The 20,261-nt window shown below is 38.5% G+C and overlaps 1 protein-coding gene across 7 annotated transcripts in view; it reads right to left on the reverse strand.

Moving 5' to 3' along the window:
• Positions 1-20,261, reverse strand: part of LOC124252954 (serine/arginine repetitive matrix protein 2-like) — a 51,046-nt gene that overhangs the window by 8,502 nt on the left and 22,283 nt on the right. For all 7 annotated transcript variants that reach the window (XR_006892070.1, XM_046686652.1, XM_046686651.1 and 4 more), the window contains 3 exons: positions 20,194-20,231; positions 5,430-6,778; positions 4,186-5,126 (listed from right to left, as the gene is read on the reverse strand). Coding sequence is in view for 6 of the 7 variants with exons in the window: in XM_046686652.1 (XP_046542608.1) it covers positions 4,186-5,126; positions 5,430-6,778; positions 20,194-20,231 (2,328 nt within the window). In the remaining variant the exon portion in view is untranslated. The remainder of the gene's footprint in view (positions 1-4,185; positions 5,127-5,429; positions 6,779-20,193; positions 20,232-20,261) is intronic.

Genomic DNA, 20,261 nt, shown 5'->3' on the forward strand with positions numbered 1-20,261 from the left:
ATAATCTCTATATCTCGAATAATTGAGTCACATGTTGATGAATGGAAATGACCAATGTTTTGTGAATGCAAATCGATGGAGGTGAGGTGAGGTGAAATTGGGTTTAACGTCGTGCTTGAGAATATTTCGCTCATATGACGACGTGCTGCGTGTGTATGTGTATGTGCGGCTGCTTGTACTATCCCAGACTGAAGCTGGTTTTATAGTGATAGCCCACTGAGATACCATGCCGCAGTGAAGCATGAATACCCCACCCAGACACATTATACTGACCCCGAGCCGACCAGTCCTTGTTGTACCCATTAATGCCGAGCGCCAGGCAGGGACCAACAAGTACCATATTTTAACGTCTTTTGGTATGTGACGCGGTCAGGGTTCGGACCCGCGACCTTCCGCTCTCCGGGTGCAAATCGATGGAAGGGCGATATTTCTAAATTTGTTTTTCTTGTCATCTGCCGGAATCTATTGACTAATTGCCCAACTCTGGTACTCATTATTATGATCTGATACCCATGCTTCAAACAGTTCAAAATCAACATTGAAGTGTTCGTTAAGATAAATATGTTGATGTACCCTCAACATGTACATCAACCCATGTCCCCCTGGTGACCAGTGAACAACTTACACTGTCACCCTTTAAATAATTAATATCTAGATGTATGGTCCTAATAACCGTGTATGAATACTGTGCGTCAACCATTCAAAGGGAAACACGTTGAGACATTTTCTTCTTTATCTTCCTATATCAATACTTTATAGGGTTTTTTTTCCACATTTTTATTTATTCACATCAGTAGGTACAGTCATTGTATACAAATATCGTACACATTGACGGGTGACAGTTCTAGTTACAATCATTTTATACAAAAATCATACAATCAAGGTTGTATAATCGCGGATTGTCTAAGCTTGAGCAATTAGGTAAGTGGGTGCTATGGGTAATATTACTTGTTTGCTCCTGGATTCATTTGGTTTGTTTTCATAAAAAGCACCATATCATTCTGGGTAACCAAGAGGTAGAAACATTCATACATTATTATACAGATGTCATGCCTAACACAAGCTTGTACATGTTGACAGTTCACAACACATCAGTCTTCAAACATGAGTAGATACATTCAAGTATTACTGCACAAAGATCATAGATTTTATACATTGAAGAGTCATAACACATCAGACCATGTTGTGTAATGGGTGCCCGTTTACTCCACATTCGTCTGGCTGGTTTTTCATTCTGGCAACATATCTTTCAAAGAAGCGATGGATTCTAAGGACAAAATTAAATTTCTAATACAGCTTATGGATATAAATATGTATATATTTTCCTGTCCTTGAATGGGCACATATTGTAATTCACTATCTCAAAGTTCTACTTTAAGCATGCTGAAGAGTCATGACACATCGGTCCATGTTGTGAGTAGTGGTAGCCATTGGCTCATACATTCATTTGTTTGGATTTTCTTTCTAGCAACATATCTCTCAACTTGAAAAATATCTTTGAAGGTAGCAATAAAGGATTTGAAAGACAGAGATTCATTTCTAATACAACATATATATATATATATATCTTTTTCCGGACAAAAGAATGTGGTTCACCAGTTTAAAGTTTGCGGTCCCCTGGATACCAAAGAGGATGGATTTAAGATTAAGCTGAATCTCATGACACAGATGTTGTCTCAAAAAATGTTCCAGATTGTACCAAAAATGACTAACCTGTGGACATTCAAAATATACATGCACAATCGATTCGTTTTCATTAATATATCTTTGACAATTACTATTGTCGATCAACTTCATTTTAAATAATTCCTTTTTGGTGTATATAATGCGATGCAAAAATCTATATTGGAAATCCTGTAGCTTGATATCTCTACAGCATTGTTTAGGAAGACTAAATATTTCCTTCCAGTTTAAGTCAGTTAAGAACATTTGTTGCCATTTACTACAGATAATAGGGAGATAATTATTTTGCACAAGTATATCATATATCTTCCGAGATCCCTTTGATGGTTTAGTCCATTCCACAAGAAAGTTATTAATCCTAAGATCGTAGACACATATAGATTTAGAATTGTCTATCACCTTTATCCATTCTTTAGGGAGGTTACTAACAACTCGATGATGGTCCAAATAAGTACCCTTGAGGTGACATAAACATCATGAATTAAACATGCCTTACGAAATTGTGTATTGAATAAAATTTGGTTCGTAATTCTTTATTAAAAATGAATATCAACTGGTTTCTATTCTTTATGATACGAGATAGCAAGAGGATGTCTTTCTGAGTTCTAACAACAAACATTACAGAAAACACTATCAGAACAAAGTTACGCTGCCCATGTAAATTACAGTTGTCATGATTAACATGGATCATAGTAGCGTTATAGAATGGAGGCTCAAAATATTTGTGGTAAGTTTGGTTCATGAATGAGAACAGGTGTCATTAGAATTTCGTTTTGTATGGTGCGAATGGGCAGAGGCGTTATAGCTAACGCTAGGCACAAAGTGAAAGTCCCACCGGAAGTATAATACTTTGTCAACATCCGGTACAGCCACAACACTCAGAGCGGGTTGCGCTCTGCAGAGTGAGAGACCAGTCTAAGTGTAATTGAAGATGTACACATATACGTCTTTGATGTAGTTATAAGTGAAAAGGACCCGTGAAGGTCCGGGTTAGAATGAGCCTTCAGTAACCCATGCTTGTCGTAAGAAACGATTAATGGGATCAGGTGGTCAGGCTCGCTGACTTGGTTGACACATGTCATTGGTTCCCAATTGCGCAGATCGATGCTCATGCTGTTGATCACTGGACTCGATTATTTACAGACCGCCGCCATATAGCTGGAATATTGCTGAGTGCGGCGTAAAACTAAACTCACTCACTCACTCACTCACTATAAGTGAAAAGTATATATATTATTCCACTGCACACCGTTATCCCTATAAAATAGGGTTAACATGAATTAAAAATGCGTTATAGCTGACTTTGTTGTATGTTTGCTTTATAATAATTCCCTGATGAGAATACGTGTGATCTGGTTCCATTTTCGTGTGGCATGAAAAAGCTAGAAGATATAGTTCAGTGTTGGATCTACCGCCACCAGCAAACCCTCCCCAGATGTGTAGAATTTTGTCAACAACCGGTATAGACGCGGTGCATAAAAAAGGTATCTAAATTATTCTCCGTATCAACACATCAGTGGAGAATTGTATTTTCAGCGCTACATGACATTCACTGAAATACAGTTAAAAATAAACTGTGGACGTTTAGATCCACACAATGCATCGCTAATATATACTTTCAATGTTTCATTATTTACCTTATGAAAAGGTCCATCCAATTAATGTCCGTGAAAAATAGACATACAAAAGATCCGATAGGTTGACTTATTCCTTCGAGTGAAAGGAAAACACGTACACACTTTTTCCCCATTCCATAACTACACACACAAGAAGTAATCTAGTGTCTGTAGATGGAAATGAGAGAGAGAGCAATCCTTTTTTGAGGTGGAGGTGGTTTCGTCTGTGCCTCTGAATCTCACACACAAACACGCGCACATAGTACATTTTGAGGTCACAGTGAGGAGAAGTCTATAGATTATCGTCAAGTTTGATTGATTTCCACGGGGAGTCAGAGTCCTTCCTGACTTGTAGTTGAATGTCTGTGCCCTTTTCTTGGATCCTAGTTTGGAGTTTCTTGTTTTTTCTGAGTTCATAGGCCATGCAAGTTTACCCCTGAATTTTTTCAGCACCACTGGCGAATCCGTTAATATCAATACTTTATAGTTGGCGAATTTGTAAACAAGTGTTTAAAACAAGACTGAACTTACATTACTGTTGGTAAAACTATTGCCTCTGTTGAATTGAGGTTTTCATTAGCAAAATAACACTTAGGCCAGACCAATTTTATTTCTTGTTTTACGGATTTTTGTCCTCAGAAAACCTAAAGGCAGAAGGTAAAAAAAATGAAGACAAAAATACAAGTATTTTACAAAAGACAATCTAAAAAAAATTTCTAGTATATTTACATTTTTGACCAAAAAAAACATTAGGATTTTATTTTTTGAGCGGGGAAAATTAACTAATTTTTTTTTCTTATTCTTGAAAAGATACGACCGGCAGATCCATAAAACAAGAAATAAAATTGGTCTGGCCTTATGAACAAATAAAAATTGTGTTACATACCGCCTCTAGTTCTTGCTTTTTTAGGTGAACCCTCTGCATCTGTCCACGAGACAAGGCCTTTCTCTGCCATCGCTCATACTTAGGGGTTGAGGTCCAAGCACTCTTCCCACAGTTCGATGTCTGACTGGTTTGAGATGTGGGCTCCCCATCCTCCAGTGTTTGCCTATTGTTAGGTGACCTTGACTGATTGCTAGGTGAGGTTGATGTGTTGTCAGGGGTGAGTGACCTTGACCTGGATCTTCTAGGAGACCTACATCTCTTCCGTTTGAGTGGGGATGCTGATCTGTTCCTCGGTGATGATGACCTAGACCTGTTCTGTGACCTATTGGGCGATCGTAACCTTTTCCGAGAAGTGTCAGGAAAAGGTAGTAGGTAGGTAGGTGAAGTAGATCTTGATCTTAGCGGAGATCTTTTGCTAGGTGATGGAGATCTAGAGCCTTTTCTTGTTGCAGGCAACGTTTTCTTGGAGCTATTCCCTGGAGACATAGACCTTGACCTTGACCTTGACCATTTTGGAGACTTTGACCTGTTTTTTGAAGAAACCGATGGTGATTCCAATGTTTCTTTCAAACTGTTTCTGTTGGGAGATGAAGACAGTTTTCTATTGCTCAAATATAGATGTTTGCCATGTCTTGGATGTTTGACTGCAGAACTGAGGCTCGAGTCACTGGTCTCCATTGTGCTGTCTGAAGTGGTGCTGGTGCTGGTTATCCTGCTTTGAGAAGAAGACAGATCAGTTGATAAACTGCAGCTCTCTCTCATCTTTGTCAACGACCTGTTCCTTCTGCCATCCCTGGACATGTGTCCCCCTGATCCATGCCACCTCCGGGTATCATCGTCTGGGTCCAGCTTCAGATTGCTGGATTCTGCCATACTATGCTGGAAGGAGTGGTCGGCCACTGGATACGGCACAAGGGAGGCCATCTTCTTGGTCCTTGAATCTGTTGATTTTAAGAGTATTCTAAGTTAATTAGTTTAAAAGTTTGTAGTTTAATGTCATACTCAGCTATACTTCAGTTATATTCCAGTATCACTAACACACCTGTCAGATTGCTGAATATCAAAGTGTAATGTAAGTTAGTCACATGATCTCTCTATTACAAATTCTCTCACATGATTTTGGCACAAAATATCAAAATGCTTTAAAAGTCAAAACCTGTGAGGAATTCGAATATGAAAAGAATATTCTGATGATAGAAAATAATGTAAAAAAATACTTAAACAGAACAAAGAAACTTAATTACCAATACGTTTATGCAGTCTCAAAGCATCACCTGAGTCAGGAAATTTTTCATCATATGATTTCTCCAGCTCTGAATCAATAAATTCAAGGTCATTTCTATCCTCCAAAGGTAATGCAGAAGAGGTTCTCTCTCTCAGCGATTTCACCCCTGTTGGTTTGGACACAACTGTAGCCGAGGCGTCCTCTGATGGCAGATACATCTTCTTTCTGCTTGGATGCAAGTCAGCAGACAATCGGGGCTCCTCCATGCTAGTGAACACGGCTAGAGGAGACTGATAGCTGAGGCGATGAGGGGTGAACCTCAGAAAGAAGGGTCTGGAACTGGATGCAGATTCACACTCAACACTGGCATCAAAATGCTCATCCTTGTTTGGTGTCTCTTCCTCAGGGTTTATATACAGTGGAGATTTTTTCTGGGTTTTCTTTGATGATTTTTGTTTGGTGTCAGTTTGGATCTCCTCAGCTCGGATTCTTTCCAGAGTGCTGATGGTCTTCTTGTCAGACAAATTATGTGGCTTGATATAAGGCATACTTGTTCCAGGCCCTCGAGGTTCGAGGATCTCTCTGGTGAAGCTGTGTATGGGGGGATGATGGAGGGACATGGTGCATGCCTCTTCCAGCCTCCGCATCCCTACCTCACCAGGTGACCACTCAGGACCTGCAGCGTTATCAGAATCACCAGATGACTTTCTCTCACTTTTGTCTTCTTTTACCTTTTTATCCGAACTTGAATTGATCCCCGAATCATGCTCTTTATCAGATATTTCACTTTTTAAACATTTTGTATCCTTGCCCAACATAAATTTGCGATACTGAGTCTTAGGACCCTTTTTGGATATTTTCCCCACTTCTATCCAGCAACCCCTGAAAGTACTATTGTTGCTGGTCTTAGACAAGGTCTCTTGGGGCAGTTCGTTTTGTTTGGTTGCACTTTGGTCATCTTTTGATTGTTGTTCCAATATCCCTATGCCCACCAACTCATGACTTTTGACCCCAGCAGAAATTTGTGAGGGGGAAAAATTAGAAGAACGTTTCTTTGGTGGCATTGGTCCATACCAGTCTTCAATATCATCAGGGGAACTACCACTTGCTAACCCTCCTGGTTCAAAGTCCTTTGCTCTTTTTTGGGAAGGTTCCGGTGCCAGTTCCAACTCTGAGTCATCAGACGTTGGTGAAGGTGGCGACCATGGTGAGTCCAGGTCAATAGCAATGTCCTGACTGGATGCTGGTGTTGACAAGGAGATCTTGGTGTCATGTTTATCCACATTCTCTGATGATGAAAGTTTGTTTGGTGCGTCTTCCCGTCTCCCATGCAGTGTGGGAGTTCCTGATTTTGTAATTCTGGATGATCTGTAAGAAATGTTAAATATTTAGAGTTGACATGTGGGAAGTAGAGAAGACAAGCATTTTCTGTACAATGTTTATTGAGGACAAAAAGGTATCTTAGTGATATTTAGAAATCCTTGTTGGTGTATTGGTGAGGTTTTCCCTCAATACGTTCAGGACACTATTGCAGAATAAAAGATGGTTTACCTTTCTTTGTCAGCAAGAAGTGCAACAGAACACTTTCAGTTTAAGAATCCTGACAATACAGGGTCTAGCCATGCTACACAATGAGTTGTCAACCTAACACTCAGCTGTATTCCAGGGTTATCTCCCATTTGACAGACACCCATTTGACAGACACCCTATTGACAGACACTGAACAAGAAGGTTTATTAGGGTAGCACCTACGAGTATAATGGAACAGTCCACTGTCTAGTGAGTAGAGCAGGGTGGGCCGGAAACATATTTATTCAAAAAAAATCGTAATTAAGTGCACTCGTCATATATCTTAATATTGTGTGCAAAACATATAACTTCTTTATTCCATATGAATAATATTTAGGTTCACATTTGTCTTTATTTGATTTATATGATACAACAGTGTCGCAATTTCTAATAGCTAAGCTAATGTTTTCAATATGATGATGCCAACTCCAGTTAGACTAGAAGGTTAAACCGAAATGTTTATGAAAATAAACTGCAGCAATAAAAATTCAAATTACTGTCTTTTCTTCCATCTTTCAAAATAAATAATATAGCTTCAGTTTGTTCCTGTGTTTTTATTTGGACTATTCCATTATAATGTGTAGGTAACAGGTAGTAGATAATTTGTTCAGTGAACCGTAAATGTTGTTTTAAGGTGTCTGCGTAATGGGAGGACACCTATTCCAGAATTACAACAGAAACCTGCAGATAGTCAAGGCTTGACTTTGTCAGGAGCAACCATTCATGCCTGACCACCAGATAAAGTTAGTCTTTTCTTACAACCATCATGGGTTTCTGGGGAACCATTCTAACAAAGACTCCCGACAAATGTAATTCTACTGACATGGCATGAGATAATGGTAATAATACATTGACGAGCCTGGACTCAAGTCACAAAGAATTAGAATTTAGACTTTGTGTACATCCCTTGATATGTATGTTTAATTTGTCACTTCCAAACCATGTATTTGAAAATGAGGAAAGCACATCTATAACATCACATAACACATTGTTGATGTACTCTGACACATCTTCAAGGGATAACCTTCAGTTTGACACATCAGTGTTTGACCTTCTATTCTGAAATGCATGTCAAACAATGGGAGAGCGATTAAACCTACACTGCTTGAAATAATGGTGAGATATAGAAAGTATTACTTCCACTGTCATTTGAAGTGTTACTGCTTGTCTGTACTAAGAGTATTTAGGGTTTTCACAAATCTAAAACTATTTCAAATTATAGATCTTTGAATTAGGTGGGATTCACCTAACCCTTTTGAAAATGACTTTAGACCACATTGAAATTTTTTTTTTCATTGGCAGAGCCAATGGGGTGGGGTTTCAGGGGGTTCGAAACCCCCCAGCCCCCCAACCCCCTCAAAATTCCTCGATCCGCCCATGTAGATACATACAGTGAAATCCCACAGTGTCCATATGGATGATACAGTGAAATCACACAGTGTCCATATGAATGATACAGTGAAATCACACAGTGTCCATATGGATGATACAGTGAAATCACACAGTGTCCATATGGATGATACAGTGAAATCACACAGTGTCCATATGGATGATACAGTGAAATCACACAGTGTCCATATGGATGATACAGTGAAATCACAGTGTCCATATGATGATACAGTGAAATCACACAGTGTCCATATGGATGATACAGTGAAATCACACAGTGTCCATATGAATGATACAGTGAAATCACACAGTGTCCATATGAATGATACAGTGAAATCACACAGTGTCCATATGGATGATACAGTGAAATCATGAAATCACACAGTGTCAGTGTCCATATGGATGATACAGTGAAATCATACAGTACAGTGTCCATATGGATGATACAGTGAAATCACACAGTGTCCATATGGATGATACAGTGAAATCACACAGTGTCCATATGGATGATACAGTGAAATCACACAGTGTCCATATGGATGATACAGTGAAATCAGTAGAATCACACAGTGTCCATATGGATGATACAGTGAAATCACACAGTGTCCATATGGATGATACAGTGAAACAGTCCATATGGAATGATACAGTGAAAATCACAGTGTCCATATGGATGATACAGTGAAATCACACAGTGTCCATATGGATGATACAGTGAAATCACACAGTGTCCATATGGATGATACAGTGAAATCACACAGTGTCCATATGGATGATACAGTGAAATCACACAGTGTCCATATGGATGATACAGTGAAATCACACAGTGTCCATATGAATACAGAAATCATTACAGTGTCCATATGGATGATACAGTGAAATCACACAGTGTCCATATGGATGATACAGTGAAATCACACAGTGTCCATATGGATGATACAGTGAAATCACACAGTGTCCATATGGATGATACAGTGAAATCACACAGTGTCCATATGGATGATACAGTGAAATCACAGTGTCCATATGGATGATACAGTGAAATCACACAGTGTCCATATGGATGATACAGTGAAATCACACAGTGTCCATATGGATGATACAGTGAAATCACACAGTGTCCATATGAATGATACAGTGAAATCATATGAATGATACAGTGAAATCACAGTGTCCATATGGATGATACAGTGAAATCACACAGTGTCCATATGAATGATACAGTGAAATCACAGTGTCCATATGGATGATACAGTGAAATCACACAGTGTCCATATGGATGATACAGTGAAATCACACAGTGTCCATATGGATGATACAGTGAAATGAAATCAGTGAAATCACAGTGTCCATATGAATGATACAGTGAAATCACAATATGAATGATACAGTGAAATCACACAGTGTCCATATGGATGATACAGTGAAATCACACAGTGTCCATATGGATGATACAGTGAAATCACACAGTGTCCATATGGATGATACAGTGAAATCACACAGTGTCCATATGGATGATACATATGTGAAAAATCACACAGTGTCCATATGGATGATACAGTGAAATCACACAGTGTCCATATGGATGATACAGTGAAATCACACAGTGTCCATATGAATGATACAGTGAAATCACAGTGTCCATATGAATGATACAGTGAAATCACAGTGTCCATATGGATGATACAGTGAAATCACAGTGTCCATATGGATGATACAGTGAAATCACACAGTGTCCATATGGATGATACAGTGAAATCACACAGTGTCCATATGAATGATACAGTGAAATCACACAGTGTCCATATGGATGATACAGTGAAATCACACAGTGTCCATATGAATGATACAGTGAAATCACACAGTGTCCATATGGATGATACAGTAAAATCACACAGTGTCCATATGGATGATACAGTGAAATCACACAGTCCATCCATATGAATGATACAGTGAAATCACACAGTGTCCATATGGATGATACAGTGAAATCACACAGTGTCCATATGAATGATACAGTGAAATCACACAGTGTCCATATGAATGATACAGTGAAATCACACAGTGTCCATATGGATGATACAGTGAAATCACACAGTGTCCATATGGATGATACAGTGAAATCACACAGTGTCCATATGAATGATACAGTCCATAAATCACACAGTGTCCATATGGATGATACAGTGAAATCACAGTGTCCATATGAATGAACAGTGAAATCACAGTGTCCATATGGATGATACAGTGAAATACCACAGTGTCCATATGGATGATACAGTGAAATCACACAGTGTCCATATGGATGATACAGTGAAATCACAGTGTCCATATGAATGATACAGTGAAATCACAGTGTCCATATGAATGATACAGTGAAATCACACAGTGTCCATATGGATGATACAGTAAAATCACACGGTGTCCATATGGATGATACAGTGAAATCACACAGTGTCCATATGGATGATACAGTGAAATCACACAGTGTCCATATGGATGATACAGTGAAATCACACAGTGTCCATATGAATGATACAGTGAAATCACAGTGTCCATATGGATGATACAGTGAAATCACACAGTGTCCAGTGTTATGGATGATACAGTGAAATCACACAGTGTCCATATGGATGATACAGTGAAATCACACAGTGTCCATATGGATGATACAGTGAAATCACACAGTGTCCATATGGATGATACAGTGAAATCACACAGTGTCCATATGGATGATACAGTGAAATCACACAGTGTCCATATGGATGATACAGTGAAATCACACAGTGTCCATATGGATGATACAGTGAAATCACACAGTGTCCATATGGATGATACAGTGAAATCACACAGTGTCCATATGGATGATACAGTGAAATCACACAGTGTCCATATGAATGATACAGTAAAATCACACAGTGTCCATATGGATGATACAGTAAAGTCACACAGTGTCCATATGGATGATACAGTGAATCACACAGTGTCCATATGGATGATACAGTGAAATCACACAGTGTCCATATGGATGATACAGTGAAATCACACAGTGTCCATATGGATGATACAGTGAAATCACACAGTGTCCATATGGATGATACAGTGAAATCACACAGTGTCCATATGGATGATACAGTGAAATCACACAGTGTCCATATGGATGATACAGTGAAATCACACACAGTGTCCATATGAATGATACAGTGAAATCCACAGTGTCCATATGGATGATACAGTGAAATCACAGTGTCCATATGGATGATACAGTGAAATCACAGTGTCCATATGGATGATACAGTGAAATCACACAGTGTCCATATGGATGATACAGTGAAATCACACAGTGTCCATATGAATGATACAGTGAAATCACACAGTGTCCATATGAATGATACAGTGAAATCACACAGTGTCCATATGGATGATACAGTGAAATCACACAGTGTCCATATGAATGATACAGTGAAATCACACAGTGTCCATATGAATGATACAGTGAAATCACACAGTGTCCATATGGATGATACAGTGAAATCACACAGTGTCCATATGAATGATACAGTAAAATCACACAGTGTCCATATGGATGATACAGTGAAATCACACAGTGTCCATATGGATGATACAGTGAAATCACACAGTGTCCATATGAATGATACAGTGAAATCACACAGTGTCCATATGGATGATACAGTGAAATCACACAGTGTCCATATGGATGATACAGTGAAATCACACAGTGTCCATATGGATGATACAGTGAAATCACACAGTGTCCATATGAATGATACAGTGAAATCACACAGTGTCCATATGGATGATACAGTAAAATCACAGTGTCCATATGGATGATACAGTGAAGTCACAGTGTCAATATGGATGATACAGTGAAATCACACAGTGTCCATATGGATGATACAGTGAAATCACACAGTGTCCATATGAATGATACAGTGAAATCCCACAGTGTCCATATGAATGATACAGTGAAATCACAGTGTCCATATGAATGATACAGTGAAATCACAGTGTCCATATGGATGATACAGTAAAATCACACAGTGTCCATATGGATGATACAGTGAAATCACACAGTGTCCATATGGATGATACAGTGAAATCACACAGTGTCCATATATGGATGATACAGTGAAATCACACAGTGTCCATATGGATGATACAGTGAAATCACACAGTGTCCATATGAATGATACAGTGAAATCACACAGTGTCCATATGGATGATACAGTGAAATCATGACAGTGTCCATATGGATGATACAGTGAAATCACAGTGTCCATATGAATGATACAGTGAAATCACATAGTGTCCATATGGATGATACAGTGAAATCCCACAGTGTCAATATGAATGATACAGTGAAATCACAGTGTCCATATGGATGATACAGTGAAATCACACAGTGTCCATATGGATGATACAGTGAAATCACACAGTGTCCATATGGATGATACAGTGAAATCACACAGTGTCCATATGAATGATACAGTGAAATCACAGTGTCCATATGAATGATACAGTGAAATCACACAGTGTCCATATGGATGATACAGTAAAATCACACAGTGTCCATATGGATGATACAGTGAAATCCCACAGTGTCCATATGAATGATACAGTGAAATCATACAGTGTCCATATGGATGATACAGTGAAATCCCACAGTGTCCATATGAATGATACAGTGAAATCACAGTGTCGATATGGATGATACAGTGAAATCAGTGTCCATATGGATGATACAGTAAAATCTACAGTGTCCATATGGATGATACAGTGAAATCACACAGTGTCCATATGAATGATACAGTGAAATCACACAGTGTCCATATGAATGATACAGTGAAATCACACAGTGTCCATATGGATGATACAGTGAAATCACACAGTGTCCATATGAATGATACAGTGAAATCACACAGTGTCCATATGAATGATACAGTGAAATCACACAGTGTCCATATGGATGATACAGTGAAATCACACAGTGTCCATATGAATGATACAGTGAAATCACACAGTGTCCATATGGATGATACAGTGAAATCACACAGTGTCCATATGGATGATACAGTGAAATCACACAGTGTCGATATGGATGATACAGTGAAATCACACAGTGTCCATATGGATGATACAGTAAAGTCACACAATGTCCATATGGATGATACAGTGAAATCACACAGTGTCCATATGGATGATACAGTGAAATCACACAGTGTCCATATGAATGATACAGTGAAATCACACAGTGTCCATATGGATGATACAGTAAAATCACAGTGTCCATATGGATGATACAGTGAAGTCACACAGTGTCAATATGGATGATACAGTGAAATCACACAGTGTCCATATGGAGGATACAGTGAAATCACACAGTGTCCATATGAATGATACAGTGAAATCCCACAGTGTCCATATGAATGATACAGTGAAATCACAGTGTCCATATGAATGATACAGCGAAATCACAGTGTCCATATGGATGATACAGTAAAATCACACAGTGTCCATATGAATGATACAGTAAAATCATACAGTGTCCATATGGATGATACAGTGAAATCATACAGTGTCCATATGAATGATACAGTGAAATCCCACAGTGTCCATATGAATGATACAGTGAAATCACACAGTGTCCATATGAATGATACAGTGAGATCCCACAGTGTCAATATGAATGATACAGTGAAATCATACAGTGTACATATGGATGATACAGTGAAATCACAGTGTCCATATGAATGATACAGTGAAATCACATAGTGTCCATATGTATGATACAGTGAAATCCCACAGTGTCAATATGAATGATACAGTGAAATCACAGTGTCCATATGGATGATACAGTGAAATCACAGTGTCCATATGGATGATACAGTGAAATCACACAGTGTCCATATGGATGATACAGTGAAATCACACAGTGTCCATATGAATGATACAGTGAAATCACAGTGTCCATATGAATGATACAGTGAAATCACAGTGTCCATATGGATGATACAGTAAAATCACACAGTGTCCATATGGATGATACAGTGAAATCACAGTGTCCATATGAATGATACAGTGAAATCACACAGTGTCCATATGGATGATACAGTGAAATCCCACAGTGTCCATATGAATGATACAGTGAAATCACAGTGTCCATATGGATGATACAGTGAAATCACAGTGTCCATATGGATGATACAGTGAAATCATACACAGGTGTCCATATGGATGATACAGTGAAATCACACAGTGTCCATATGGATGATACAGTGAAATCACACAGTGTCCATATGAATGATACAGTAAAATCACACATTGTCCATATGGATGATACAGTGAAATCACACAGTGTCCATATGAATGATACAGTAAAATCACACAGTGTCCATATGAATGATACAGTAAAATCACACAGTGTCCATATGGATGATACAGTAAAGTCACACAATGTCCATATGATACAGTGAAATCACACAGTGTCCATATGGAGGATACAGTGAAATCGAACAGTGTCCATATGGATGATACAGTGAAATCACACAGTGTCCATATGGATGATACAGTGAAATCACACAGTGTCCATATGAATGATACAGTAAAATCACACAGTGTCCATATGGATGATACAGTAAAATCACACAGTGTCCATATGGATGATACAGTGAAATCACACAGTGTCCATATGGATGATACAGTGAAATCACACAGTGTCCATATGGATGATACAGTGAAATCACAGTGTCCATATGGATGATACAGTGAAATCACAGTGTCCATATGGATGATACAGTGAAATCACACAGTGTCCATATGGATGATACAGTGAAATCACAGTGTCCATATGGATGATACAGTGAAATCACACAGTGTCCATATGAATGATACAGTGAAATCACAGTGTCCATATGGATGATACAGTGAAATCACAGTGTCCATATGAATGATACAGTGAAATCACAGTGTCCATATGAATGATACAGTGAAATCACAGTGTCCATATGAATGATACAGTGAAATCACAGTGTCCATATGGATGATACAGTGAAATCACACAGTGTCCATATGAATGATACAGTAAAATCATACAGTGTCCATATGGATGATACAGTGAAATCATACAGTGTCCATATGAATGATACAGTGAAATCCACAGTGTCCATATGAATGATACAGTGAAATCACACAGTGTCCATATGAATGATACAGTGAAATCACACAGTGTCCATATGAATGATACAGTGAAATCACACAGTGTCCATATGGATGATACAGTGAAATCACAGTGTCCATATGAATGATACAGTGAAATCACACAGTGTCCATGTGAAAATCACAGTGTCCATATGTATGATACAGTGAAATCCCACAGTGTCAATATGAATGATACAGTGAAATCACAGTGTCCATATGGATGATACAGTGAAATCACACAGTGTCCATATGGATGATACAGTGAAATCACACAGTGTCCATATGGATGATACAGTGAAATCACAGTGTCCATATGAATGATACAGTGAAATCACAGTGTCCATATGGATGATACAGTGAAATCACACAGTGTCCATATGGATGATACAGTAAAAATATACAGTGTCCATATGGATGATACAGTGAAATCACACAGTGTCCATATGAATGATACAGTGAAATCACAGTGTCCATATGAATGATACAGTGAAATCACACAGTGTCCATATGGATGATACAGTAAAATCACAGTGTCCATATGGATGATACAGTGAAATCACACAGTGTCCATATGGATGATACAGTGAAATCACACAGTGTCCATATGGATGATACAGTGAAATCACACAGTGTCCATATGAATGATACAGTGAAATCACACAGTGTCCATATGAATGATACAGTGAAATCACAGTGTCCATATGAATGATACAGTGAAATCACAGTGTCCATATGAATGATACAGTGAAATCACACAGTGTCCATATGAATGATACAGTAAAATCACACAGTGTCCATATGGATGATACAGTGAAATCCCACAGTGTCCATATGAATGATACAGTGAAATCATACAGTGTCCATATGAATGATACAGTGAAATCCCACAGTGTCCATATGAATGATACAGTGAAATCACAGTGTCGATATGGATGATACAGTGAAATCACAGTGTCCATATGGATGATACAGTAAAATCACACAGTGTCCATATGGATGATACAGTGAAATCACACAGTGTCCATATGAATGATACAGTGAAATCACACAGTGTCCATATGAATGATACAGTAAAATCACACAGTGTCCATATGGATGATACAGTGAAATCACACAGTGTCCATATGAATGATACAGTAAAATCACACAGTGTCCATATGGATGATACAGTGAAATCACACAGTGTCCATATGAATGATACAGTGAAATCACACAGTGTCCATATGGATGATACAGTGAAATCACACAGTGTCCATATGGATGATACAGTGAAATCACACAGTGTCCATATGGATGATACAGTGAAATCACAGTGTCCATATGAATGATACAGTGAAATCACACAGTGTCCATATGAATGATACAGTGAAATCACACAGTGTCCATATGGATGATACAGTGAAATCACACAGTGTCCATATGAATGATACAGTGAAAAATCATACAGTGTCCATATGGATGATACAGTGAAATCACAGTGTCCATATGGATGATACAGTGAAATCACACAGTGTCCATAAAATGTGTCCATATGATGATACAGTGAAATCACACAGTGTCCATATGAATGATACAGTGAAATCATACAGTGTCCATATGAATGATACAGTGAAATCACACAGTGTCCATATGGATGATACAGTGAAATCACACAGTGTCCATATGAATGATACAGTGAAATCACACAGTGTCCATATGAATGATACAGTGAAATCACACAGTGTCCATATGGATGATACAGTGAAATCACACAGTGTCCATATGGATGATACAGTGAAATCACACAGTGTCCATATGGATGATACAGTGAAATCACACAGTGTCCATATGGATGATACAGTGAAATCACACAGTGTCCATATGAATGATACAGTGAAATCACACAGTGTCCATATGAATGATACAGTGAAATCACACAGTGTCCATATGGATGATACAGTAAAATCACAGTGTCCATATGAATGATACAGTGAAATCATACAGTGTCCATATGAATGATACAGTGAAATCACAGTGTCCATATGGATGATACAGTGAAATCACACAGTGTCCATATGGATGATACAGTAAAATCATAGTGTCCATATGAATGATACAGTGAAATCACACAGTGTCCATATGAATGATACAGTGAAATCACACAGTGTCCATATGGATGATACAGTGAAATCACATATGAATGATACAGTGTCCATATGAATGATACAGTGAAATCACACAGTGTCCATATGAATGATACAGTGAAATCACACAGTGTCAATATGGATGATACAGTGAAATCAAAAAGTGTCCATATGGATGATACAGTGAAATCACACAGTGTCCATATGGATGATACAGTGAAATCACACAGTGTCCATATGAATGATACAGTGAAATCACACAGTGTCCATATGGATGATACAGTGAAATCACACAGTGTCCATATGGATGATACAGTGAAATCACACAGTGTCCATATGGATGATACAGTAAAATCACACAGTGTCCATATGAATGATACAGTGAAATCATACAGTGTCCATATGGATGATACAGTGAAATCACACAGTGTCCATATGAATGATACAGTGAAATCACACAGTGTCCATATGGATGATACAGTGAAATCACACAGTGTCCATATGGATGATACAGTGAAATCACACAGTGTCCATATGGATGATACAGTGAAATCACACAGTGTCCATATGGATGATACAGTGAAATCACACAGTGTCCATATGGATGATACAGTGAAATCACACAGTGTCCATATGGATGATACAGTGAAATCACACAGTGTCCATATGAATGATACAGTGAAATCATACAGTGTCCATATGGATGATACAGTAAAATCACACAGTGTCCATATGGATGATACAGAGAAATCATACAGTGTCCATATGGATGATACAGTAAAATCATACAGTGACCATATGGATGATACAGTAAAATCATACAGTGTCCATATGGATGATACAGTAAAATCACACAGTGTCCATATGGATGATACAGTGAAATCACACAGTGTCCATATGGATGATACAGTGAAATCACACAGTGTCCATATGGATGATACAGTAAAATCACACAGTGTCCATATGGATGATACAGTGAAATCACACAGTGTCCATATGGATGATACAGTGAAATCACACAGTGTCCATATGGATGATACAGTAAAATCACAGTGTCCATATGGATGATACAGTGAAATCACACAGTGTCCATATGGATGATACAGTGAAATCACACAGTGTCCATATGGATGATACAGTGAAATCATACAGTGTCCATATGGATGATACAGTGAAATCATACAGTGTCCATATGGATGATACAGTGAAATCACACAGTGTCCATATGGATGATACAGTAAATTCATACAGTGTCCATATGAATGATACAGTGAAATCATACAGTGTCCATATTGATGATACAGTAAAATCACACAGTGTTTGTATGTCAGTAAAACAATAGTTTCAAATACTGAATCTTAATGTGTTTACTGCATATTTTTAACTATTTTATACTCAACCAAAAAAGTTCAAAATATTCAATACCTAAGTATTATATGGATCATAATATCAACTACTAGGTACTGAAATATTGATAAGTGGGGTGGTCCTTGACTTTCTTTGGTGAGGATATTTGCACACAAATGGATTGATTCACCACTGTGTTTATTGCAAGAATGGTATAGACAGCACTGGGTAAACCTACAAGAATGGTATAGACAGCCCTGGGTAAACCCACAAAAAGGGTATGGACAGCCCTGGGGAAACCCACAAGAAGGATATAAACAACCCTTGGGAAACCCACAAGAAGGGTATAGACAGCCCTGGGGAAACCCACAAGAAGGATATAGACAACCCTGGGGAAACCCACAAGAAGGGTATAGACAGCCCTGGGTAAACCCACAAGAAGGGTATAGACAGCCCTGGGGAGACCCACAAGAAGGGTATAGACAGCCCTGGGGAAACCCACAAGAAGGATATAGACAACCCTGGGGAAACCCACAAGAAGGATATAGACAGCCCTGGGGAAACCCACAAGAAGGATACAGACAGCTCTGGGGAAACCCACAAGAAGGATATAGACAGCCCTGGGGAAACCCACAAGAAGGATATAGACAACCCTGGGGAAACCCACAAGAAGGATATAGACAGCCCTGGGGAAACCCACAAGAAGTTCCAATGTTGGAATATGTGTGAAACAACATACCTTTTGATAATCCACAAGCTGTGACCTTTTCATTAACTCAAAGCAGATATAGACAGCCCTGGGGAAACCCAACAAGAAGAGATATAGACAACCAAGACAAGAAGGGATATATGACAGCCCCACTTAATCGCTTCCTTCAAAATTTCTGGGAATGTTTTCATGAAAATTCTCAAGCGATTGAAGGATGTACATTTGGAGACCAGTATCACTTTTTATTTGCGCAGCATTCTATGCGCACTTGCAGACAACTGTAGACAGGAGTCGAGTTTACGAAATTCATACCTCCACCAAGATTGCGATCTTAAATACAAACCGTCTACAATCGCACTAAGATCGTCTTTGTGCAAGTGGGCCCAGGTAAATAGTGAAATTTAATACCCACCAATCTGAAATCTTACCTTTGCTCAAATTGTGTCTGTTGATCACGGTTGAACTCCTGCAAAAAAACAGAGTGAGCAAGATAATG

Source organism: Haliotis rubra, unplaced genomic scaffold, assembly GCF_003918875.1.
Source record: "Haliotis rubra isolate DU_JTF1 unplaced genomic scaffold, ASM391887v1 Scf53, whole genome shotgun sequence".
In the NCBI taxonomy this organism is placed as follows: Eukaryota; Metazoa; Mollusca; class Gastropoda; order Lepetellida; family Haliotidae; genus Haliotis; species Haliotis rubra.